Here is a 26,752-nt window from a genome sequence, read left to right as displayed (position 1 = left end):
CCTGCCTGCTGCTGCTCATCGTCCTGTGTAGATTAAATAACTGGGGAGGAAGAACTCAGTTTCAGGTGGCTGGCTACAGTTCTCCACGCCCACGGATCTGCTCATGAGAAAATAACTCTCAGGTTATTTATGAGTAAATCCATTGTTATGGAACCCTTCCCAGCCAGTGGGTTTGGTTGCTTCTCTTCAGCTGATTTGAGGGAGTTGTTCTGCAGACAAACAGGACAATACTGTCTGTGAACCAGTTGGGAAGCAGACGGTTATGCAGTAATGCCACCTTGGATTTGTTATGCATGGCACCAGTTTTTCCTGGCTGTATCCTGGGAAAAGAGCTGGTGTGTGTATAGTCCACATAGGGCACACATGTTCCAGCCTCTGGAGACTTTTGTTGATGCTGCATACATGTTTTTACACACAACCTCAGCTTTAGCTCAGTCTTATCATAGAAGCGGAGCAAGGACCAAACTGGTCAGGGGCTGGTAGTTCTATGAATAACCTGTGTGGATGAAGCTGGTAAACAGCAATGGAGAAGAGAGAGATTTAGTTTCAGATTGTATTTAGTATTTACTTTTCATGAACTTGCCTTATACTGAATCAGACCGTTGGTTCACCAATTCTTGCATTGTCTTGCTGATTGGCAACTACGCTCTGGGGTCTTAAGGTAGAGATCTTTCAAATCACCTCCTACCTACTCTTTTTAAGTGGAGATTGAACCTGCAGCCTTCTGTATACAGAGCAGATGCCCTACCAGTGAACTGTGGTCCTACCCCTTTGCTACTTTGCCCCCCATTGCTACTTATCAGTAAAACATGCCCCCAATCCATTCACTTTATTTTCCAGTCTCTCTCTGGAAAATTCCCCTTGGTGGTATGTATGTACCAATGTGTGTGCGGGGGGAGGGGGGTGTTTGCTGTCAAGTAAGTCACAGCCAATTTATGGCAGCTTTATAGCATTTTCAAGGCAAATCGTGTTCAGAGGGGGCTTCTATTGCCTACTTCTACATCATGACCCTGATGTTCCTTGGGGGTCTTCCATCCAAATATCAGGGCCTATACTGCTTAGTTTCTAAGATTTGAGAAGATTGGACTAGCCTGGGCCATCCAAGTCAGGACCCTTGGTTGTCAAGTTCCCTCATATATCATCTGTTGATTGGCTGCACTTAAGCTGTGCATTTGGTGCTTCTGAACAGGTGCAGCATGCGCCTGATTGTCCCATGTCACTATGGACTTGGCAAACTGGATGCTTTTTAAGGCAGTGTAATTGCCTTGGCCAGGTAGCTGACTGGATGTGAACAGCACATCCACAAGATTCTGTTCTGAGTCTTCATTGTGCACTGTTTCCCTTGGGGGTGCAAAATATGGTGGGCGTGCAAGTGTTGTGTCTTTAACTGCCTGTAGACCAAACTTTCCTCTAGTGTAGCGGCTTTATGTACAGCTATCAGATAGCAGTGCTTTCAAGACCTTTTTTTTTTTACCCTTCAAGAGTTGGTTAATAACAGTAATTAGCACCAGCACTTAAGCTTTAGGAAGGCCCAAAGAACAGTGACATGCCTCCCATGCCTTCATTTTGCACTTTTTTTGAAAGGCAGTTATGATGTTGTATTTTCCTCTCCTGTATGATTAGAATATTGCTTTGAAGTAGCTGCTTTTGTGTGTGTGTGTTTAGGGCTAAGATGAAACACACTCTGCTAATTATTTATTTCCTTTTTAGACATTGCTACAATATGCCGGCAACCGGGGTGCTTCGGAGCATGCCTTGCCTCTTTTGGAAGTCTACAGTGTCGCCATTCAGAGTTTTGCCAGTGCCCGACCTTACTTGACTACGGATTGCGAAGAGGTCCTTCTGGTTCTTGGCAGGCTAGTGCTGTAAGTATAATTCATGATCATTCACAGTTTTACAAGAAACCAAAAGGCTACACATCAGAGCTTAGATCAAGATGGGTAGCTGTGTTTGTCTGTAGCTGCAGAAGTCCAGAAGCACCTTAAGACTAACAGCATTTGTGGCAGGGTATGAGCTTTTGTGAGTCGCTGCTCAATTAATCAGATCCAGCTAGAATGTGAGTCTGTCTGTCCTGTCTGGAGTGGATCCAGAGTGGCTTATCTCTCTCATTTTAACTTCACAGCAACCCAGTGTGATGGGTTAGGCTGAGAGTATATGAGTGGCCCAAAGTCATCTGGCAAGCTTCCATGGTGGAGTTGGGATTCAAACCTGGGTTTCCCAGATCCTAGTCCAATAATCTTCAGTGCCACCCCATGCTAGCTTTCCATTGATCAGGGGCAATTTAAAGGGGGAAGGGCTTGGCATCAAATAGCATGCTTCCTTTGCAGAGCCGGCATGTGGAAGTAGGCAGGGTAGGAGGCCTGCCTCGGGCACCACCCTGCCTGGGGGGTACCATTGGGTGCCCCATCTCTCCCCTGAGCGGAGCCAGGACAGGTGCTTTCATGGTGCTCTCCTTGCAAGGAGTGTGGTACACAAGCGGCATGGCTCTCCCCACCTCCACTCAGGTTTTTAGCAGTGCAGGAAGCCTGAGGGGGGAAAACTCTTTATGAGCATTGTAGCTCTCCTTTACTCTGATCAGGCTTCCCGCAATGTGGGAAGCCTAAGCGGGGCCAAGGCTGGCACTTGTGTACCGTGGTCCTTGCAAGGAGCTCTCCCCGACCATGATCAGGCTTCCCGCAACACGTAGCTCCTTGTAAGCATCGTAGTTTTCTCCGACCCCGATCGTGCTTCCCATGGATGGGGTTGCTGTGCGTTGACTGCAGCTCAATGGCATGTTCTTCTAGCATGTTTAGCACATCCTTTTTGGGCCAGGTGCAGAAGCAAGTAGGGTGCAGCATTATGTTATGTTTAGTATGCCTCTTCTTAGTCATAATTCTGACAACCCTCAAAAAAGCTCTGTGGCTTTTAATTGCAGGAGCTGTTTTGAACTATTGCTTTCTGTGCCTGAAAGCGAAGAGCAGTGCGAACCATTGTCAGGACTCTTTCAGTCTATACAGGTGAGTGTGTGCGTGTTGTACCTTTGTTCTGCAGCGTCTGCTGTTTCAACAGCTAGCAACAGAAACCAAATTAATGAGGCAGGCATGTGTCATCCTTTGCCTGAGCAATATAAAAAAGCTCATTGTAAAAACATACCCCAGATTGTTTGAGAGAAAATGCTTTTGTGAGCTTGGATGCAATGTTGGAGGAAACGTATTCCTATGACTTAGTATTGCCAGGCTTTGTGCCTGACCACACTGAGAGTTTCAGTTCTTTGCAGAACCTTTAATACACAAAGGGATTGTAAGCATCTTTTAAAGCAGCTTTTCCTGATGATTAAGAGAGTGCATCTTTTTTTCCGGTAATGCAGGAACCTGTCCCCCCCCCCCCCCCGCCCAATGTTTGCTGAAATCTAACGGGGAGCTCAGCCCTGATCTGGATAGCCCAGGCTAGGCTGATCTTGTCAGATCTCGAAAGCTAAGCAGGGTTGGCCCTGCCTAGTATTCAGATGGCAGACCACCAAGGAATACCAGGATCATGATACAGAGGCAGGCATTGGCAAGCCAGCTCTGAATATCTCATAATTGGAAACCATAAATCAGCTGCGACTTTACAGCAAAAACAGTGTGGGGGGGGAAGCTCATACATTTTCTTTCACTTTCTGGAAGGGGCAAACCTAGTGGCGAGACTTTCAATTAATTGACTAATCAACAAATCCAAATAAGTTTTAATGACCAGCTGTGCCATAGCAGCAGCCAAAAGCCATCAGAGCTTTTTTGGGGGGTGGGGGGGGGCGGTTTGCTTGTGCTGGGAGTTGTATATTGGGCTTGGGCTGTGCTAGTTAATTTTTCTATGGCTGATGTCTGCCTAATGTTATGATTGTGGGCTCCCCTCCCCCCCGCAGCTACTTTCTAGATATGTAATGCCCCACTTGTGTATCCATATGGTTATCTTTTGACCAGTGCAAATGACACTGTGGCTAGACACACAATGGTATTTTTGTTCAGGTAGTGAGAACGTATTAGGAGCCCCGTGATGCAGAGTGGTAAGCTGCTGTACTGCAGTCCAATCTCTGCTCATGACCTGAGTTTGATCCCGGCAGAAGCTGGGTTCAAGTAGCCAGCTCAAGGTTGACTCAGCCTTCCATCCTTCCAAGGTCAGTATAAAGAGTACCCAGTTTTCTGGGGGGAAAGTGTAGATGTCTGGGGAAGGCAATGGCAAACTACCCCTTAAAAACTCTGCTGTGAAAATGTCGTGATGCGACGTCACCCCAGAGTCAGAAACAACTCGTGTTTGCGCAGAGAACTAGCTTTACCTTTTAGTGAGAGTGTAGCCATTGTTTTGGGGGAGGGATTTAACAGTGGAGGATGCCTTCTAGAAGGGCTCAGTGCAGAGATTCCTGCACACCGCTAAATACAAATCAGCAAAGCTGAGGAGATAGAAAACAAAGAGGCATTGCTGTGGTGGAGGGAGAGGATAATCTTTCTTCTATTATTTAATTTTACTGAAGGCCCCTAAGTGTTTGTGCTTGAGTGCTGCAGTAGTAGAGGCTCATGAGGGGGAAAGGAATCTCATTTCCGAGTTACGAAATGATGTAACTGAAGTACTGAGAAAACATGACATGCTTGACTTGATCTTCTTGATGCCTTTTCTTCCAACAGTCTTGCAGGGCCCCTCTCAGTATGGTGTTTTTCTTCCTTTCCCCCCATCTCTACAGCTTAGACTCTTACGACATCAACTCAGTAACGGGGAGGGGGGAAGATGGATTGATGAGGCCAGGGAAATAACTAATACAGGGCTAGTAAAGCGGCCTGCTGGTAGATGCTGTTCTGTTCCTAAAGGCAGGCCTTGGGTTGGTTTGTGGCTGAAAGCGAGTGTTCATGTAAGCAGCTAAGGAGGATCTCAGGGGGAAAGTGGGATGGTGTTTAAAGTAGTGGGAAATATCAGGCATTGCATTCCCCCACGCCCCCACAAATCACCGGCATGTGTATCTTATAGTTGCTTCCCTGGAACTCTTCCACCTTCATGATTCTGTGATCAAGAAACAATGACTGTGCTCTGCATGCCTGGCGAAATCTGCACATTTATTCCAGAACTGCACTGGAATATTCTTATTTCTCACCTGGAAATTACCTTGCAGTCCGTTGGTATTTACTCTTTTAATAAAGTTTGATTGAATTTTAAAAAAGAACATGTTTCTCTGGCCTGCTCACCCAAGACCCCCAGCACTTCACTGTTGGTGATCTCTAGGTTTTTATTTTAAATCTCTCCACTTACCTATGTTCCAAAATCTGGCCCCCAAGCCTATTTTACAACCTCTTTCCAGGACAATTGTCCCTTCAGGCTTATAAAGAGCAGTTAAGTTAACTCTGGCCTGCAGAGCATTCGGTGGTAACCAGTGGAGCCATTTTCTTTATATATCATTGCTGCTTGATTAGTTTACCATTCTGTTGTTGTGGGTTATTATTTATTAAATTAAATTTCTAGACGGCCCTCCCCTGTGAACAGGGCTCAGGGTGGTGGTGTACAACAAATGAACTACAATAATCAGTTAAATTCCCAGCTAAAAGCAATAAAAATACAACAACACAACAGTTGGCCTAATTAGATGGCACCAGGCAACTTCAGATTGTTATTACTGGCCACAGTTTATCATCTGTAGGTATAATACACAGCCCCATTCAGTTTGGTCAGGCTGCTCACAACCGTAACACAGTTCACAGGCTGCCCATCTGCTCCCAGCCCAAGGCTGCTTAGGTTGAACACACCCAGTCAAAGGATTCCACCAGTTCACAGGGAATCACCAGAAGATCCCACCAGTCCACAGCCAAAGACAGGCAGGACTGCCCAAATACAGCCAGAGTCATCTGAGGCCGCCTGGGGGCTCATCTGGAACTGCCCGAGTACATCTGGAACTGGATAGGGTCAGACAAGGCCACCCAGGGCCGTCCCTCAAGTTCAATGACATCCAGTAGGCTGTCCGAATTGGCAGTCAAAGAATCCCAATAGGCTGTGGCACCCACAGCCCTTGGCTTCCCTCAGCATCACTGGCCCGGCACCATCAGCTCGCAGGTCTTCCTCATTGGTTTGGGTCCTCCCTGGGCATCATCCCCACGGCTGTGGTGGCCAAAAAGCTGCTGCATTGGAGCGCAGCAGAACTGCTGGGGCCCACAAGACTGGTGGCTTTGTGACTTTTGATCTTCTTCGTGGTCTCTGTGCAGTCCCACACATGGGTTTTCCCGCTGGAACGAACCCGACCTCGGAGAATTCAAAGCTAGCCTTAGGCGTTATTTTTGGCGCGCACTTCCTCCCGCCCTGGGGAGCAGGCATCCACTGCGCATGCCTGGAGCGGGGGGAAGGCGCTCCACCCACCAGTTTCTTTCCGACCGCCGCCCGGGATAGTCCTTCCTCGTTGCGTCTCCTCTCAACTAGCCTCCTCAACTGTCTTTTCTCCGCTACCGCTAACGTCTTCCTTCATTTTTCCCCACGTTTACTTCTGTCTGGTATAGTATAGAAAAAGAAAAAAAAAAAAATTCTTTGTTATACCCTCCTGTTTCCTTTATCTCTCCCCTTTTCCTCCTTCCCCCCCCTCCCCCCGGGCGTATGGAAGGAAAAGTACTTAAAATCACTTTTAAAAAGTGTATTCGCTGTGGGACTAAGATCCCCTCCTCAGACGGCCACGCTTTGTGCCTAATTTGCCTGGGCGACACCCACAGGATTGACGCTTGTGCTCACTGTGCCCAGTTCGGCAAACAAGCTAAAAAGAACCGCGCCGCTAGACTGAATAGTCACCTACTGACCCAATCTCTGCGCCCGGCTATGTCTCAGTCTTCTGATCCGCAGAAATCTCCACAGAGGGTCAGTACGGTCCAGGCAGCTTCTGTGGCTATGACTCCCAGGAAGCTTAAGCCCTCAAAACACCCGAAGAAGCACCATGATTCCAAGAAACAACATGGTGACTCGACGGGAAAAGAGAAATCTTCTTCGCCTCACCAGTCAGCTTCGGATGCGAAAGCCGCCTTAGCGGTCTCTTCACTCCGAGTGCTCACGGCTCCAACACCGCCTCCAGTCCTGACTCCGGTAGATGCTATCGAATCCGAGGTCATCCGAATTGGCTCTCGTTCGCCTTCAATACAGGAATTCCTGCCGGAGGACCTCTTGGCGAAGGAACCTACACAGCCATCTTCACAGCTTCTTCAGCAACAGCAACTGCAGCAGCAAAAAGCTCTACAGCAACAGCAACTGCAAAAACAGCTCGACCTTGACTCCTTTCGGGACGTTACTGTCCCTCGTACCTACAAGGACGCTATGGTGTCTCCACTTCGCTTCGACTCTCCACGCCATCGAGACCACGCACCCGATAGACGTCACGGAAGATCACTCTCTAGGGACAGACATCTGGCGTCCCCTAGAATGAAGCACCGGTACCAGACATCTCCATACCGGGAGAAGACCACACGATACCGTGAGCGATCCCTCAGTAGAGACGAGGGGAGTCGGTACTATAGCAGATCACGCTCTCCATCCCGCTGCTCCTATCCGCGCTATACACCGTCAAGATCCCCTTCTATAGAATCCTACCGCACCCGTAGACACCGTGACTCACGGCACCGGGATATGGGACATCGAGAAGGGTACCACGGCCGGTATCAACGACACGACTTGTCTAGGTACCAACAACAGGACCCGGCACGGTACCAGCAGCAGAAGGAATTGGGCCGGTACCAACCACAGGATTCAGCACGGTACCAACAACAGCACAGCCCAACACAGTACCAACAACAGCAAAGTCAAGCACGGTACCAACAGCAGCAAAGTCCAGCACGGTACCAACAACAGCAGAGTCCAGCACGGTACCAACAACAACAAAGTCCAGCACGGTACCAACGCCACCTGTCATCTCGCTCCGAACATGCGGTATCGCCTCGCCATCGAGTTCCAGTCTCTCCTACACCGTCAACATCTAAGCAAACTAAACCGCCCTTACCACCGGATCCCGAGGATCCACGGGACGAAGACGAGTCAGACCTTGAGGCTTCAGACTCTTCACAGTCCTTATCTCAGCCGGCCTCCCCAGCCTCTGACATAGTCAAGCCTGCAGATCTCTCTCCCTCAGAAGGGGCCAAGTCCTATTTGGACCTCATAACCGACATGGCCACAACTTTGAACATTAAGTTAACCACCGACCTTCCCAAGGTTACCGATGTCGTCCACGATTTGATCAATGCAGACCTACCTGCTACTTCATCATTGCCCATGCTTCCAGTCCACTTAGAGGCCCTCAAAGAGGCCTGGGATAAGCCAGCCTCTATACCACCAACATCCAAACGTGTCGAGTCACTGTACAAAATTCACGCCCCGGAGTCAAAATTTTTGTTTAACCATCCAGCGCCTAACTCTATGATTGTGCATTCGTCGTCAAAAACTAAGCAAACACGCCACCCTGTACCACCGGAGAAAGAGGGGCGTAAACTAGATACACTGGGGAGAAAACTTTATTCAATCTCCACAGCATCAGTAAAAATTAATAATTACATGGCTCATTTTGCGGCATATGCACACAACATTGCTACACAGCTCACCACTCTGGTACCATCGTTACCTGAAACATCACAACGACAAGCCACCAAACTGCTAAGAGAGCTCAATCGTCTTAGCAAGCAACAGATTAACACTGTTCGCCACTCAGTCGGATGCACATCCAGATCAATGGCAACCGCAATAGCTCTCAGGAGACACGCCTGGCTTCGCTCGTCCTCCTTACAACAGGACATTAAGTATAAAATAGAAGATCTCCCATTTGATGGGCAGGGCCTGTTTAATGCCACCACGGATGACATCCTTACCACCGTGGATGACAGTAGGAAGAGAGCGAAACGACTGGGGGTAACCCAACAGCAACCTCAGGGTAACAGGCAGAGACCTTGGAGGACCCCCTTTTACAAGCGCACCAGATCTCCTAAGCAATCTGATTACTGGAGAAGAAGGGCACCCCCTGCAAAGCAACCCTTTCAACAACGCCAAAGACCGCAAGCTCCCAAAAAGACCACTCCTCCAAATAAGCAGTCTCTTTGACTTCACCTCCTCCACTCCCAGACTCCTCCCCTTCCTATCGACCTGGCAGTCCATAACAACGGACTCTTGGGTCCTGCAAATTGTAAAGAAGGGTTACTTCATAGAGTTCACCTCACAACCAAAGAACTCGCATTTCCTCGTAACGCCCCCCTCACAGGCTCTAAAAGACGAAATCAACATCCTTCTGGCCAAACAGGCCATAGAGCCAATCCCCCCCCAATACCATCGCACGGGGTTTTACTCCCGGTACTTTCTGGTACCGAAGAGAGACGGGGGCCAGCGCCCAATCCTGGACTTACGCAGACTAAACAAATACATACGTCCCACAAAATTCCGTATGATTACCCTACAGTCCACACTGCCACTCATTCCCAAGGACGCGTGGATGGCCCTGATAGACCTGCAGGACGCGTACTTCCATATCACCATCAGCAGCTGCCACAGAAGATTCCTGAGGTTCGCCATAGGGGATGCCCACTACCAATTCAGGGCACTCCCCTTCGGCCTATCAACCGCACCAAGGGTCTTCACAAAATGTATGGCAGTGGTAGCAGCGTTCCTCCGTCAGCGGGGCATAGCCCTTTACCCCTATATAGACGATTGGTTGATGGTGGGAGCCTCGGAAGAGCAGCTCAAGGACCACGTTCAAATAACACTTCATCTCCTCACTACCCTAGGGTTGCAGGTCAACCACCAAAAGTCACAACTCTCCCCCTCGCAGACAATACAATTCATCGGGGCATATCTATCCACCACAGACCATATGGCATACTTACCCATGGACAGGGTCACGACTATCCAAACCCTGGCCAACAGTATAATCTCCCATCCGACGCAAACAGCTCTCGTGTTTCAGCGCATGTTGGGTCTGATGGCAGCAACAACCGCTGTTCTCTCGTATGCTCGGCTCCACATGCGACCTCTTCAACTGTGGTTCGTCAAAACCTTTCACCCACAGCGCCAATCACAACGGACGCTACTTTCAGCTCCCAACCACATTCTGCCATCCCTACAGTGGTGGACAAGCCAGCACAATCTTCTACAAGGAATGCCATTCCTGAAACAATCACCTTCAACTGTCGTCACCACAGATGCGTCGAGGTGGGGGTGGGGAGCTCACCTCGATTCTCTGATGGCCCAAGGTCAGTGGACGGCGAACGAAAAGCTCCTGCATATCAATTGTCTCGAGCTCCTTGCTGTTCACAGGTCACTGAAATCCTTCCTGCCATCTCTGCACGGTCGCCACATACAAATAGCATCGGACAATGTGGCGACTGTGTTTTATATCAATCGGCAAGGAGGGACCGCGTCCTCCCGTCTCTGCAAGATGGCACTACGCTTGTGGCATTGGAGCATCGCTCACAAAATCCATCTGACTGCAGTGCACCTACCAGGAGTGCAGAATACGCAAGCAGATACTTTGAGCAGGATGACAGTGAACGATCACGAATGGTCTATCAACAGGAAGTATCTCCTCCCTGTCTTCACTATGTTTGGTGTCCCAACCATAGATGTCTTTGCGTCCCCGGACAACGCTCAATGCGAAATTTTCTACATGAGAGGCCCCCCATCCTCCCTGTCACCAGGGGATGCGTTCCTACAAATGTGGAACGGCCCACTTCATTTCCTTTTTCCACCGATCCCGCTCATAACAAGGACAATTCAGAAATTGCAGCTGGACCACACGAACTGTGTCTTAATCACTCCTTGGTGGCCGCGCCAGGCGTGGTTTACCACTCTACTCCTCCTATCCAACAGGACTTATCACTGCTTCCCGCAGGTACAGGATCTTCTGTCACAACAGAAGGGCAGGGTCCTACACCACAATCCTTCAGTCCTCAAATTGACAGCTTGGAGGATCAGTTTGTAGGTTTTCCTGACGATGTCAGACACATCCTTCTGAACGCCAGGAAGCCTTCTACTAGGAAATCCTACACTGCCAAATGGAAACGCTTTACTCAATATGCCATGCGCAATAATTTCCACCCTGCGTCCTCCTCCATCTCGCAGATCCTTACTTACACCGTCTCTCTTTCGGAATCTGGCCTCACTTACTCCTCACTTAAGGTGCATCTGGCCGCCATTTCCGCCTTCCACCAGAGCATAGAGGGCCGCACAGTATTCGCACATCCTGTTACGAAATCCTTCTTGAAGGGAATTCTCCACCTTAAACCGCCGACGAGGCAATTCTGCCCTACATGGAGTCTATCTGTCGTGCTCAGTCAATTGATGAAGCCCCCCTTCGAACCAATGGGGTCTATCCCCATGCACCTTTTATCGTGGAAAACAGCCCTGCTAGTTGCACTCACCTCAGCTAAAAGGGCCAGTGACATTTGCGCTTTTCGATCTGATCCGCCCTACACTGTCTTTCATCACGACAGAGTGGTTCTGAGGCCGGACCCAAACTTCTTACCTAAAGTGGTGTCACCCTTCCACCTCCAAAGTGTAACCACTTTGCCATCCTTTTTCCAACACCCCTCGGACTCGGGACAGAAATCTCTCCATAACCTCGACGTGCGTCGAGCCCTTGCCTTCTATTTGGACAGGACTGCTGCATTCCGTAAAGATACTGCATTGTTCGTTTCCTACGGAACCCACAAGAAGGGACAGAAACTCTCTATACAGAGACTGTCTAAGTGGCTGGTTGAGGCTATATCACTTTGTTACAAGTTAGCTAAACAACCAGTTCCAGAACCTCTAAGGGGACACTCTACTAGGGCACTAGCCACATCCTCCGCCTTTGCGAGGGGCATACCCGTTGAAGACATCTGTGCAGCAGCAGTGTGGTCTTCATCGTCCACCTTCGCCACGCATTATGCTATGGACATTCATGCACGGCGAGATTCTTCCTTCGGGCAAGCCGTACTCCGCTCCATTTTCAACTGAGATGCCATGCTCTCCAATGGTGAGTGGGAGTACTTTTACTCATCTGTTATGTATAACCTAACTTCTGAAATTTCTCTTTCAGAAACAGCACCCACCTCCGTGCAGGTTAGCTTATCAGTCACCCATGTGTGGGACTGCACAGAGACCACGAAGAAGATAAACAGGTTGCTTACCTGTAACTTATGATCTTCGAGTGGTCATCTGTGCAGTCACACACGCCCACCCATCCGTCCCCGCTGCTGTTTATGCGATTCTACATTTCTCAGACTATCTTGCACTTAACAGCGGCTGGAAAGAAACTGGTGGGTGGAGCGCCTTCCCCCCGCTCCAGGCATGCGCAGTGGATGCCTGCTCCCCAGGGCGGGAGGAAGTGCGCGCCAAAAATAACGCCTAAGGCTAGCTTTGAATTCTCCGAGGTCGGGTTCGTTCCAGCGGGAAAACCCATGTGTGTGACTGCACAGATGACCACTCGAAGATCATAAGTTACAGGTAAGCAACCTGTTTTTCCATCTTGTTTGAGCTATCATTTCAGCTTTTTTAAATTTGTACACTATCTTTTGGCAGAACAGAGCCGGAAAGTTAGGTCATAATGAAATAAACATTCAGTCAATCAAATTCTGATCAGTGAGTATCCTCCCTTTGTCACAGTAGCCCTTTTCTAGAAGGGGGTGTTTGACAGCAACTTGAGGGGGAAGGAAATCCATGCAGTAATCTGTATCAAGGAACGGTGGGCCTGCACCTTACCATTAGAGCCAATGCTTTGTGTTTGGTTGGCTGTGAGTTTAATATTCTTCAGCATTTCTGCTTCCCCAGGATCTCTGATAACTCGCCTAGGATAACCGTCAAACCTGAGTCTTTGGGGAATTGCTCTCTGTCAGAGAAGATGGCATTGGGGTAGAGGGACCAGTAGTATAGATTGGTATCAGGCAATGTCATAGGTTCCAAGGTAGAAGAAGGGGGTCAGGGAAAGGGCAGGAACTGTCAAGGTTCCAACATCTGGAGTGTCTTTTGAGGTCTTGTGGTCTCATGGAAGACCTTTTAAAGTGTGAGTTCAGTGTAGGGCTGCTGTATGGGCTTTCTGCAAGGCATCTTGCACAGCGCATCACCCTGGAATTTTGAGCATTTGTCAAGTGTCTTTGATTTTCAGCATTAAGATTTTGTATTAAAACAAAGAACAGTAATACTTCAAACAAGGGCAGGTGAACTAAACGAGATGTCTACCATTCAATATCTACCAATCGGTGATGGTGATGGGGACCCAACTGAAATGGCTGTGACCCCTTAATTGGAATCTAAAAAATCTAAATCCTCCCTTTTTCTTTTGGTTTCTCACAGGATTCTCATAATGCTTTGCTTCAGTTTGGAGACAACAGCCTCGAAATACTGGCTGACATCGCTAAGGAAGGGGTGTGGAAGAACCCGGTTCTGTTTAAGATTATATCACAGCAGCCGGTAGAGTTAGAAGAAGGTAAGATGTTGAAGCTGAGCCTCGAATGAGAATTGTGTTGCCCTGCCCACTATTCTGGTATGGATAATGTCTGCATTTTTGCATTGCTGATTATGAACTGATCATGGCAATAGCTGCTTGTAAATTGTGGTGATGGTGTAGCATTTGATGCTCTTTGTACCTTGAAACCTCGTATTTCATTTGCAGCCTATTTACCGCACTCATGTTCGCATTAGATAAGGGTCAGATGAGTATAGCAACACTTTTGGGGGAGGTTTGATTTAATATCTTGTGTAAAGCAGGTTGGAGCAATGGCAGCTTGAGCGTAGTTTCTCAGCACTGTGGGGTGGCTGTACCCTTTTATTATGTCACTACCTTGTAGGAATGGGTACGAACCGGGGGAAATAGTGGTTCATTTTGTTTTGTGATTCATTTGATTTCTGACCCGGTTCATGGTTCATTCGGTTCAGGAGGTGTTAAACTCACTGGGAGTCTTCAGTGGATTCTTCTCCACCCACCCTCTAAGTTTGGTGGATTGGATTTGGAATGTTCAAGTTATAGCCCCCCAAATCAGGTGCCCCCCCCCGGAAAGCTCAGCTTCAGCTCTTACTGACAACTCTCTGTGCTGCAGAATGGGAGCTCCGTGATTGGCTCCCAGAGCTGCTAATCAAGCTATGGACAGCTGCTGCGGGTATTTCTAGGGTTCCCAGAAATCCACCCCCCGTGTAGCCTAGCAATTGATAGAATCAGTGCCAGGCTGTCTGCGAAAATGAACTGCAAAGAAACTAACAAAGCACCATGGTCAGAAGCAGTTTGAAACAATCCACGAATGGCCCAATTTGTGCACGAATCGAGATTCGTGATTCATTTCTTGCCCATGCCTAGTGCTTTGCTTGGAATTGCTGACAGTCAGGATATAGACCCCAGCAGTATTGTCCTCAGCTAAATTCACGCTGCCCTCTTTCCAGCTGGTCATGTACTGGTCATTCTGTTTCTGTATTGAATTGTGAACTCAATCCACCACAGTTAACATTGTCTCTATGTATACGGTGACTTTTTAGGGACAAAAATGAAGTGCCACTTGCGTTGTTGGGGGCTTCTGACTGCCGTTTTGTTCAGCTGTGTTCTCTTTTGTGGTTGTTATGGTGGAGGGGAGTACTCTTTCCCTTAAATAGATGAGTTCACCTTAGTCTCCTCCCATTGGAAGGAGCCTGCCCGGTTCCAGTGGAACCTGTGTTAGAGCCCCAAGGCTTCCAAGGAGCTTTCAGCATTATAGACTTTCCTTCATCATGCTAGCAGCCTGGTTGGAATACTGGTCCTGCCAGCCTCCACCTTCTAATAATTGCAAATAAATACAAATATATATAATTACAAATTACAATTACAAATAATTACAAATAACTTCGCCATCCAGGATAAGGGGACCTTCACTGGCAAATAATTTCTTCTGGCTTAGTGCTCTCAGCTGCCCACCAAGCCTTTCTACATATTACTACAGACTGATGTGCTCCAGATGGACTCAGCTCTCTTCCAGAAGTGCCAGTCTTAAAAGATTCATGGTGAAACTTAAGATCAGTAATATCTTAGAGACCCAGAAGATTTTTGAGGTATAAGCTTTCAAGGAGTTAAAGCTCCCTTTGTCAGATACCCTTGACCCCTAAAAGCTTATACGCTCAAAATCTTGTTCGTTTTTTAATCACACCTGGCTGTTCTACTGCAGACCAACACAGCTATCCTGTGAAACAGAAGACATCCCTTTGGTTAAACTCAAGCAACACAGACAGTTACTGTGAGTGATGAAGGGATGCTCCCTACCCAGGCTTCTGACTTAAAGAGAAAAAAACAGAAGTTTTTTTTTATCATCGGTCCGTTGTGAACACCTTGCTTTTTCAGCCAATAAACACTCAGGGTTCTAGTTGAGGACTTCATTTAAAGGAAAACAAAAGTATAAGAGAACAAAAAATACACATATCACAGGGGCATATTTGAAAACTATGAGTGAGAATGTGTGACAATTCTACTCTCTGCCTACACTGATCCTAAGAAGGAATCCAAATTGTGATTCTCTTACCGAAGCAAATACAGACAAGGTACCCTCACTGATTCAAAAAGTTCATCTGTCTCACAGGGATAGGGCTGAGAATTCTTACAGAGCTTATGACAGATCATGTTTCTAAGCTGTTCCCTCCTGCTGAATTGTCTATTTCATGAAGTTACTCTGAGCATACAGGTGATGCCCAACATAGAACTGAAGGCCTAAAAATATGTTGCCATTGTTGTTTCCCTGGGCTTTCATTTTTCCCCTTGGGCAGACAAATGGCTACTTGTGAGAAGTCACTTTAACAGTTATCAGAACTGGTTTATGCTAACTGAATAAATTTCTCGACACTATGTCTTAAGGCTGTTCTCTTCATTTTTTCCTTAAAAAAGGCCCCCCACCAAAAATCTAGCAACTAAATTTTAAAAAGTATATGGAAAGTAGAAACAAAAATATAACAGTGGTGGCAGACCTACACACAAGTTTCTGTTAAAGGTTTCCAAATCTTTATAGCCATAACTAATTCAGGCTAGCTTGTGCTAAATTCTATGACACAGAGTCAGGTAAATGGCATGCTTTGTTTCTGAATATTGATGGCTGTATGAACCTTTTTAAAAGGGTTTGTTTTAATCTCTAATATTTGAGTTTTATTTCATTGTTGCAAAGTTACCTAAAATATGTCACAATTGGACCAAGATGCCACCATTCCTACCCCCAAGGTACCCTGGTTTGTCATGCCTTAATGCATAATAATATATTACTAGAAGTGGTAATACCTCATTACCTGTCCCCCACAGTGAATAAACTGATTAAGAGAGAAGGACCAGCCTTCCTGCAAATGCGGATAAAACACTTGATGAAGACGAACTGCATTCCCCAGGCTGCTGCCTTGTCCAAGCTGTGTAAAGAGTCCACCGAAATTTCAAACGTCTCGCCTTTTCTCCAGGCCTACATCACATGCTTGTGCTCCATGCATCCAAATGAAGAGTCTATCAAGGAGGTGAGGAAGTAATTGCGATGGTTTGTTGCTACCCAAACTGCCCAAATAAAGCTGGGCTCAGAACTAGATAAACACAAAACCCATGAGCTTAAATTCAGAAGGTGGTGGGGCAGAGGACAGTTAGGGTTGTAGCACCTGTGCCAGGAGCTAAAAAAGACTCCCTTTTTTGTATTTGAACGGATGGTAAAATAGCTTAACTCCCATCCTGCTGTGCTACATCCTTTCCTGTAAGCATGGTGTGTTTGCTGTGGCTTTGCCCAACTTACAAGGCTAGGATATAAAAACTTCGAGGTGGTTGGTTGGATAGCTTTATCTGCAGAAGAGACAGCAGCTATTGCATACATAATGACACAGGTATGATTTCGGATCCAGAGTTTTCTGCTAAAATACAGTCCCTCCCAGAAAAATCCTGAAAACTGAAGAGGCCAGGCGACTCTAAAAAATCCCTTGGTATTTGCAGAACTCTGGGTCTAGAAGATCTGTCTTGTTAGATTCTGTCTTGCTCCACTGTATATAGAGTCTAGAACAAGATTTCTTGCAGTACACATCTGAAGGAATTACCTTTATCTTCAGAAACACAAGAGCCCATTTTTCTTCTCTCGGATACCGACTTGTTTATCTCATATTCAGTGTCATTGCTTACCAAGAACTTTCAGACTAAGGTTGTACCTGTAGCTTGTGATGCTTTTAAAAACCGTTTAAGCACCTTTGGGTTTGCTTAAACCAGTCATTTTTGATAGATTAATCTCTATCTCGTGCATTAGGTCAACCATCCAAGTAAGTCAGTGTCATTCCTAGGAGGTTTAAAAAAAAAAAGATAAGGAATGGAGCTGAGTTTAGTGCGTGTGTGTTGCACTGTCGTCCAATCACTTGCTTATGAACACCATTTTTTGCATGCGGGCGACTTGAATTAAAGCAGCAGGATGGGGAGGGGAGGAAGAGGTGCTCTGGTGAAAGACTTTGTGTACGCACAGAGAAACATGGTCTTGAGTTCAACTGTTTCTGATGCTGAATTCTTTTTGAAAGATCGCAAAAGTGGACTGCAAAGAGGTCCTGGACATGATATGCAACCTGGAAACAGAGGGGCAGGATAGGACTGCATTTATTCTCTGTACGACATACCTCACTCAGCAGCTTCAGACAGCAAATGTGTACTGCTCTTGGTAAGTAGATCCTTGGATTCCCCCCCCCCCTCTAAACTCACTATTCTAGCCCAAATGGACCTCTGAAGTAGCTTACAATAACACAGAAGTCTTAGCATGTCTGTATGTATAACTGCCATCTGTGGAGAGGGAGAGAGAGAGAGAAAATGAACTTAAATCCTACAAGGTGTTGGCAGTTCTATTTCTTTTCCCCCTAGGAAAGTGTTGAAATGCCACCAAACAGAACTCTCAGCTGTCTTCCTGAAAGATATTCTTGGTTCTTTGCACCTAATCCTTAGAATTTTAACATTGTAGATCTCCAAAATCATATGCGATCCTAACAGATCTGTAAAGTAATTAAGGCTCCGAACAGACTTTTTGAGAATTACTTTAATTCTCTGTAACATGTTTGGCGACAGCATTAGCAGTAATTACAAATTTAAGAAGAGTTTACAGACATCAGTACTAGTTGAATAGGAAGGTTGGACTGGCTCAGTATAGCAAAGAGTTTTGTTAGGAAATGGAAGCCCAGAGGAGCCTAGATGTGCTAGCTGGATCTTTTGAATACTTGTTGCTACAGATAACACCTTGGGTCAACCACCTGCATCCCCGTTCCCCTTGTATCTTCTGCCGGCACAAGCAACATCATATTTCTGTGTGAAGAGCAGAAACTTGACAAATGGAGCTTTGATTCTTGAAATTTGTGTTGGTCTCTAAAGTGCTGCTGGGCTTCTATCTAGATTTTCTCATGCAGACCAACACAACTACCTTCCTGCAACTTTTTTGTTTGTTTGTTTGAATTTACACATGTTATAAAAACCTGTTTGACTACTAAATGGTCTGGTAGGGGGTGACGTGAAAGACCGCGGGTCCTGGATTGCTGCTGCCAGCCTAAGTAAACAGTACTGATCTTGATGGACCAATGTTCTGATCTGGCATAAGTCAGCTTCATGTGTTGTCACAGCTCTATATTCTTGGCTGAATTGCCATTACATAGTTGCTGTGGTCCTTTCACTTGCTTGCTCAGCAATTGACTATTCTTTTTCTTGTTTGTCCCAAACTCTATAGGGAGCTGACTTTATTTTGGAGCAAATTACAACGAAGAATCGACCCATCTTTAGACTCCTTCCTGGAGCGTTGTCGACAGTTTGGCATCATTGCTAGAACGCTGCAGCACTTGTTCTTCCTGATAAGAGTCATACAAGCTGAAGTACGTGTCTCTGTCATCTCTTGATTTGCGCTAATCTTTGTTTTTCAGTCCTTAAAGGGGTGGGCCCAAAAAGCATGCTCTTGGACTTAAACACAAATTGCAGTGGAAGAAACCTTGTTAGGCAACCAAAATAACAGAATTGTGTGGCTTCTTAAAGACTAATGGAAAAGTTAGATTGTGGGGAGGGTTGGGACTACTTTCTCAATCTCCTCAGAGGACAAGACAGATAAAAATGGAGGATAGACTGATGGCTGGAAGCTCCAAGTTATTAAAACCTTTAGCCCTCGCTCTATGTACACCTCTTACCTATTCTAAGGCAATAAGCATGGCTCAGCTTGGACAGTTGACAAAAGAACGTAGAAATCTTAGTGGAAGCATCTTAAGAGAGTGACTGCCTAAACAGGTTACCTTCAGACAATCAAGAGCAGACATGTAATGATTGCCCGTAACTATCCAGAAGACAGTGCTCTTGATAAATGTATCCAGTGGTGGTGGTAATTGTACATCATAGGGTCAGCTCCACTAAGATGTCATTAGTTGGCCATAGTATGTGGTCATGTCGCAAGACAAGCAATAATGGACTCTGGCTGTGATTTGTGGTGCCACTGGCAAGTGTGGGGTGGCCCTCTCCTCACTATGCAACCTCACATCTTCCCTAAAGTTTGATTGTCGCGGATGGACTTCATAAGTAGTCACTGCTCCATCAGCAGGCATCTGGAATTGGCCAAAGCCAACCTGACTGCTAGTTTATGGTGCTGCTTTAGAAGTGTTGGGCTGAGTGCTGGGTTTGAGATTTTAAGGAGTCATGAATGCACAAGGTCTTCATTTCTTGGGTTACCACTATTTCAGGCCCCTCAGATTATTTCCGACGAGTATAGCTCGTGACTTGATGCCTTCAACACACAGTTGGGGGAAGATGCTGAGGGCATGTATTTAAGGGAAAATTGTCAGTCAGTTGAGTCCCAAGTTCTATTTGCCTGTTTATCCTGCCTTTCCCTTGGGCATGTTGCATTGATGACAGTATGCAAGTGGCAGCTCCCCAGTCTACGTCAGAGCAGCTCCAGCTCCCCACACTAGGTACCATCACATTCCTAAGCCTTAGCTGGTTAGCACAGGGGCTACTGTTGGGCTGGGGAGTCCAAAAAACTTGGTTTTCCAAGTGGAACTCCTTGTTTCTCTGGATCTCGTCAAATTGAAATGAGATCTCTTGTGAAATAATACAGATAACTCTACTTCATCTGTGGAAAATCTACAGAAAAAATAGCTTCTTTCTCTCAGGCAAGATGTCAAGTTATACTTCATTCCACCCATCCTTTTTTTTATAAGACTTCTTGAAGATATATGTATATAAAGCTAATGTGTGTGTTTTTTCTCTCATTCCCAATAGGCAGAAGACTCGGGCCTTGCCGTGTCTATCTTGTTATGTGTGAGAGCCCTTCAGCTCCGATCAAATGAAAATGATGATATGAAGACCTCCGTGTGTAAAACGATCTCTTGCCTTTTGCCAGAAGACCTTGAGGTTCGAAGAGCTTGCCAGCTCACTGAATTTTTACTGGAGCCAAGCGAGGATGCTTATAATCTGCTAGAACAGCTGCACCTGCAGCCAGATCAAAAATTTGACGAAGAGAGTGCTCCAGTTCCGAACTCACTCCGCTGCGAGCTCCTGCTGGCTTTGAAGGCTTATTGGACGTTCGACCCAGAGTTCTGGGACTGGAAGACTTTGAAGAGGCACTGTCTCAAGTTGCTCGGGAAGGAAGTATCTGACTCTGACGACGATCTCAGTGGCAACGAGATGGGGTCCATGAATGAAAATGAACTGCTAGACAGTCTCCTAAGTGAATGTGAAGACGTCAGGGAAGATAATTCCTTTGAAGGACACGATTTATTGAATCAGGCTAAAGAGAGAGTAAGAGTAAAAAAACCTATTGGCTCTTCTGAGAGGTACCAGAGGTGGCTTCAGTACAAATTCTTCTGCGTCATTTGCAAAAAGGAGTGCATAGAGGCGAGAATACTGCATCATTCAAAGATGCACATGGAAGATGGCATGTACACATGTCCAGTGTGTATAAAGAAGTTTAGAAGGAAGGATGTTTTCGTCAAGCACATTGGGGAGCATGTGAAAATGCCTCCAAGTAGAAAATACCATGCTAAAAAGAAGATCCTGCTAAAGAAAGAGAGGCTGGCAAAGAGCAGCCTGTCTAGAATGGCTTCTGCAGCCCTGAGCAGAAATAGGATGCTGAAGATCACGCCGTGTGACACAGCCCGAAACGACGCGCATGATTACGTCACATTCAGCAAATTAGAAAGCTGCCACTTGCAAGACAGAGACCTGTACCCATGCCCGGGCACGGATTGCTCTAGGGTGTTTAAGCAGTTCAAGTACTTGAGTGTTCACCTGAAAGCTGAGCACAAGAAGAACGATGAGAATGCAATGCATTACTTGGATATGAAGAATAAGCGAGAGAAGTGTTCGTACTGCAGGCGCCATTTCATGTCAGCTTTCCACCTGCAGGAGCATGAGCAGGTGCACAGCGGCCCTCAGCCCTACATGTGCGTATCAGTGGGCTGCTATGCGAGGTTTGACTCTGTCAACAAGCTGTTGCATCACAAACAGCAGCATAACGACTTGCGCTACAAATGCGAGCTGAATGGCTGCAACATCGTTTTCAGCGACTTAGGGCAGCTTTACCACCATGAGGCCCAGCATTTTCGGGACGCATCTTACACGTGCAACTTCCACGGTTGTAAGAAGTTTTATTATTCGAAAACCGAGTTTACTAAACACCTTTCCATGCATATTTCAAACGGTGAAATGAAGGACACACCAGTGAAGTGCGAGGAGCACGTTTCGGACGCCTGTCTTGCGTGCCTTTCAGACTCGGAAGACCCTGAGCCAACAGATCGTTCCTGTGTACATGAGGATGTCAGCTTGCCATCGGGGTCTGCAAATCCAGAAGGAGTTCTAAAAGTTAAACAAGAACCTCTCACAGATGAAGAGGTAGATGGGAAAAGCAACGGCAGTTTGGGCAGCAAGGTTGCGACTCTTGCGAATATGAAACCCGTGTCTTTATTGACTGAGGCAGCGAGCCCTGGCCAGACAATTCCTGACATTCTGTCACCTCACGAGAAAGTCTTCCTCCCATCAAACTTCAAGGAGCGTTATTCAAACGTGGCAGTCTATTTTGACGGCAGAAGGTTTACCTGTGGCTTTGAAGGCTGCGATTCAACATACAAAAATTCAAAGGGTATGCAGAAGCATCTTCGAAGGGCTCACCCGTACCATTTCAAACCTAGGAGGAGGCTGGGCCTGAAGGCTAAAGATCATGGCTGGCTCGCTGAAGGTCAGCATAACAGCACCACTGGAGAGATGAGTTCAGAGCTCAGGCATCTTTTGGACACCCAAGTGGACTCTCCTGGTAGTGTAGATGGCAATAGCAGTTCTAAAACCAATACATGTTTCAAGCAAGAACTGTGCCCCTCTTCCCCTGAACTTCCCCCTTGCCAACATTCTAAAGTGTCGAGCGCAGAAGACTCAATGTTGGAGCTGCTCTTGGGCTTGAAACATTTGAGTTTGAAAAATTCTAATAGTCGCATTGGGAACTCTTCCAGATTGTTTTCCTCCAAGTGCCCCAACTCCGAAGACGATTCTACCTCAGACCATTTCTCCGAAGAACACCAAGGCAAGTTACCAAACCAATACCTTACTCAGCTGGCAGCAAAGCCATTTTTCTGCGAACGCCAAGGTTGCACGTGCGAGTTTGTGACCAGGGAAGCCCTCTTAACGCATTATGTTAGGAAACACAATTATTCCAAGGAGATGGTGCTTCGATTGAACATGTTTCGGTATCGATACTCACCGTTCAAGTGTCATATTTGCAAAAGGTCATTCACAAGGAAAACACACCTTAGAGTCCATTACAGAAACCAACACAAACTTGGCAATGTGTCGGCAGCTCAGAAATTGTTTAATGACAGCTTTGAGGACTTGGAGGGGTGTTCAGAGGACATGCTGAATAGCACTGCGGGTTCCATGTCTTCGTTTTATACCAACACAGAGGAGGAACTAGATGACCAAGTGAAACTTGCTGGGGCCCAGCAGTGTCATCCGAAAAAGGAAGAGCTTAGTTCCGAAACTGATTTGGAGTCAGGTGAAGAAACGGAAAGCTGTGTGCCCAGGAAGCAGGCAAAACTGTCAGCGCTCGAAAGCCACAGGAAAGGACTGGAAACGAAAGAAGGGAGGGGGAGCAAAAGAACCGTTGCCAAAGGAAACCTGTGTTATATTTTACATAAGTACCATAAGCCATTCCATTGTATTCATAAAAATTGCAATTCCGCATTTACTAACCAGAAGGGCTTGATTCGCCACTATCAGATTGTGCATCAGTACAACAAAGAGCAACTCTGCCCCGAAAAGGACAAAGCGCGAACAAAGCGAGAACTTGCCAAATGTAAAAAAATATTTGTTTGCAAATATAAGGAGTGTAACAAGCGCTTTCTGTGCTCTAAATCCCTCACTAAGCACTGTAGTGACTTTCACAACCTCGAGCCCGGGGAGGATTCCAAAATGCTTTCTGAGACCGAGGCAATGCGATTCCCTTGTCACCATCCCCGGTGCCCTGCTGCATTTTATTCCTTCCACAAATTGAAGCATCACCTGATGGAAGAGCACTCCAAGGAAGAAGAGCTTAACAAAGACATTGAAATCCATTGTGATCTCAATGGCTGCAACAGAGTTTTCACAACATACAGTCGTTACTCACAGCACGTTTATTTTAGGCACGGCGACTACGAAGGTGTCTCCGGCGATGCCAAAGAGAAAAGGAACCACCTGAAAGATGGGGTGGAGCAAAGCTACTTGAGAGAGCAGTGCCTCAAGCACAGAGCAAGCAAAAAAAGGAGACGGATCCGTGACCGAACAGAGAAAAATAATAAAAAAAATAAAGAAAAGCCGATTTATAATTACAGAACTAGGGAAGAAGCCCTACAGATGTGCAGAGACAATTGCAATCAACCCCAGTATCCATGCATGTTTCAGGGGTGTCCCTCAGTGGTAAAACTGGAAAGCAGTATTGTGAGACACTATAAGCGTACGCATCAGGTGTCCAGTGCTTATATAGAGGAGCAGTATGAGAAACTTGTGTTTTTTGTCAAATGTGGTACAGTGATCAGTGATGCCTGCCTAGATGTACGTGAAAGGTCGAATAAAGAAGCCAACGGAGACTTCCACGAGGAGCTGGCTGGGCATCCAGTGTGTCAGCATGACCCAGAAGAGCGTCTTGTTTCCAGTGAGGATGATGATCATGACGGCGAAGGCATTAAAAATGGCGTGCATTCCGAAGGTGACAAGGCTGGCGAGCCGGGTGTCTTTCCATATGCGGGCACTTTTAAGTACAGCCATAATTCAAAAGCTAGGTGTTCAGAAGACTGCAGTAGTAGAGCAGTGTCACCGTCCCGTCAGCCAGAAGATTCACCTGAAAGCGACGGGCGGGAGAACAGCTCTTACCGTTCTAGCTCAGGTGCACCGCTGCCAAGGGAGAAGGATGTCAATGACTGGCAGCAGGTGTCGTCCCAGCAGAGCGTTAAGAGGCATCTCCTGCTTGCTGCAAAAGACAAAGTGCAAAGGCAGCCGGCGCCCAAGCCCTTCGACATCAAGTCCTTCAAACCAATGGGATTTGAGTCGTCATTTCTGAAATTCATCCAAGAGAGCGAGAACCGGGATGACGACGAGGATGACGACGAGGAAGAGGAAAAGGCTGAGGAAGAATGGGAGCGTTCGGAGCAACGTGAACTAGACTGCATGCTAGGGAAAGATAAAGACTCCAAAAGGGATGCCACCATGCAGGAGCGGGTTACCTACGAGAGTGTCCCTGTGGCCACCATCTCGAAGAAGAACGGTGGTTCCAAAGCTCCCGGGCAGCTGAGGGGCATGCAGCCTCTGTTGTCAACAGACTCACCCGCTCTCCCTTCTCTGGAAACCCTGAGGGCCATATTGGACAAGGCGCTAACAGACTGTGGGGACCTGGCCTTAAAACAGCTTCATTATTTACGACCGGTAGTTGTTCTCGAAAGATCAAAATTTTCCACGCCCCTCATAGACTTTTTTCCAACAAAAAAAACAGACCAACTTTGTGTGGGAAGTTCATGAATTGTTGTGTTTTATTTAAAAGAACATGGTGGGTGGGTGGGGTGGGGAAAGATTTGCCTCCACTACTGCTGAAGGGGGGGGAGGGAAAGGGGAATATCGCTAACTGGTTCAGTGCACATGTTGTTGAGGTTAGGTTAGGTTGTTCAGTTTCCACGAATGTACAACATCTGGCTACAGTATTGGCTGAGTTACTCTAGCTCCCCCGTTTAAAAAAAAGAAAAAGAAAAACCCTGATATTTTGGTGCTAATTAACAGAATATTGAAGGGTTGGGGCCCTTCCCTCTTGCAAAGTTAACTGTGCATGATTGTATATGGAATAAGTAGGGTACCAGGGTTGATTGGGAGGGGGGTGGGAAACGGAGCTCTTACTTGACTTGAATGTGCACCTCGGAGTGCTTCGTGTAACATATTGTACACTACAGCATCTTATATTTTTTGAGTTTTGAGTTTCAATAAAAGGAATTTTTTCACCCATTTTTTTTTATTTTGGTTGACTGTACAGCCACAGCTTGTCCATAGCTCATGATATATTTGGGTTGAGTTTGAGGATTTGTTTGGGGTTTTCTTTGTGTATAATGAATTTGGTACCTTTTACATGAATGTGGAACAAGTGTGTTTATGTCTAAAGATGGCTGGAAAAGTGGTAGCGTAGCCTGTTGACGAGAAATGGGAGGGACATGAGCAAGTTCTTAAAAGTTTAAAACGCCGTAAGGTATGCCAAGAAGGAGCAAGGAGCAGCCTCGTTACGAATCTGAAAAATCTAGATTCTGAAGCGGCTTCGCACATCAATAATTTGGCAACTGCTGTAAGTGATCTAAGCCATACTGTGCACTGTGAAAGAAGACCGCTATTCTGTCCTGCCATGCTCTGGGCTGCTAGCCGGTCTAATTTGCGGCTGGGAATTACTTTTGACCTCTGGTATATACTTTACCACTGAGACTGGTCTGCAGATCTGCTGCGGAGGGAAGGTTAGTGCCACCAAACCACAAGCCTGCTGTCTTAGCTCCTACTTAATGCTGCATGGAGGAAGACAAACATCCCCCACCCCTGGACTCTGGGGTTGTACCAGATTGCAGAAATTTTTATTTCATATTAATTGATAGGTTATCTATCAGCATCTGATAGGTTCCTTCCAAATGAATAAGCATCTCACCCCAGCTTGATTTTCCAGCAGCTAGCATAATGTTTTTTCCTCCCAAAGATTTAAATTTCTGATCAAGTCAATCAGCTTAATTTACAGATAGCAAATATCATTGAAGGCACAGAGTGAGTTTGTACCAACTGCAGCCCAGTCCTGTGCATGTTTACTGTAAAGTTAGACTGCTGCCTTGGGTGGGGGGAGAACAGATTGCAGGTACATATTGCATAGAATTGCAGCCTTAAGAATCCTTGCCTGCTCCTCCTTATGCTTGGCTGATTTCAGTAAAAGAACTTGTCCATTCTTGGTGGGGAGAAAAAGAATCTTGATTTGGCTTTAGCTGCCTTTTAAAGAACTCCTTCTTGCCATACCTTACCTTCTATTCCTGTCTTCAGTAACTTTTGCCAAAAATAACACACGTATACATGTTCTCGTCAGTTTCTTATTGGGGGCTCCACTACTTAAAATGATACCCATTTACTTGTAATAAATTTTTATACTACTGTTTAGGTATGTTGGCATTCTTTTGGTTTTTTTTTTTTAACCTTGTGCACTCTTTGTGTAGGTGTTACTAGTAAAGCTGCTTGGAATGTGGCCATGTAGCCCAGGAGTGTCAAACATGCGGCCCAGGGGCCAAATCAGGCACCTGAGCAATTGGCTTCATTATTCCTTCCGCTTCCTTCTGCATCTCAGCT

The 26,752-nt window shown here is 46.4% G+C and overlaps 1 protein-coding gene across 1 annotated transcript in view; it reads left to right on the top strand.

The window, feature by feature from the left end:
- Positions 1 to 26,567, top strand: part of RLF (RLF zinc finger) — a 45,661-nt gene extending 19,094 nt beyond the window's left edge. The window contains exons 2-8 of the mRNA XM_060258655.1: positions 1,711 to 1,865; positions 2,915 to 2,996; positions 13,273 to 13,405; positions 16,220 to 16,422; positions 17,449 to 17,585; positions 18,633 to 18,774; positions 20,162 to 26,567. Of these exons, the coding sequence (XP_060114638.1) occupies positions 1,711 to 1,865; positions 2,915 to 2,996; positions 13,273 to 13,405; positions 16,220 to 16,422; positions 17,449 to 17,585; positions 18,633 to 18,774; positions 20,162 to 24,919 (5,610 nt within the window). The 3' untranslated portion in view covers positions 24,920 to 26,567. The remainder of the gene's footprint in view (positions 1 to 1,710; positions 1,866 to 2,914; positions 2,997 to 13,272; positions 13,406 to 16,219; positions 16,423 to 17,448; positions 17,586 to 18,632; positions 18,775 to 20,161) is intronic.
- Positions 26,568 to 26,752: the final 185 nt, after the last annotated feature.

This window comes from Heteronotia binoei, chromosome 17 (assembly GCF_032191835.1).
Source record: "Heteronotia binoei isolate CCM8104 ecotype False Entrance Well chromosome 17, APGP_CSIRO_Hbin_v1, whole genome shotgun sequence".
Taxonomy (NCBI): domain Eukaryota; kingdom Metazoa; phylum Chordata; class Lepidosauria; order Squamata; family Gekkonidae; genus Heteronotia; species Heteronotia binoei.
Note: the sequence above shows the minus strand (reverse complement) of the source record. Positions and strands in the feature narration are given on the sequence as shown.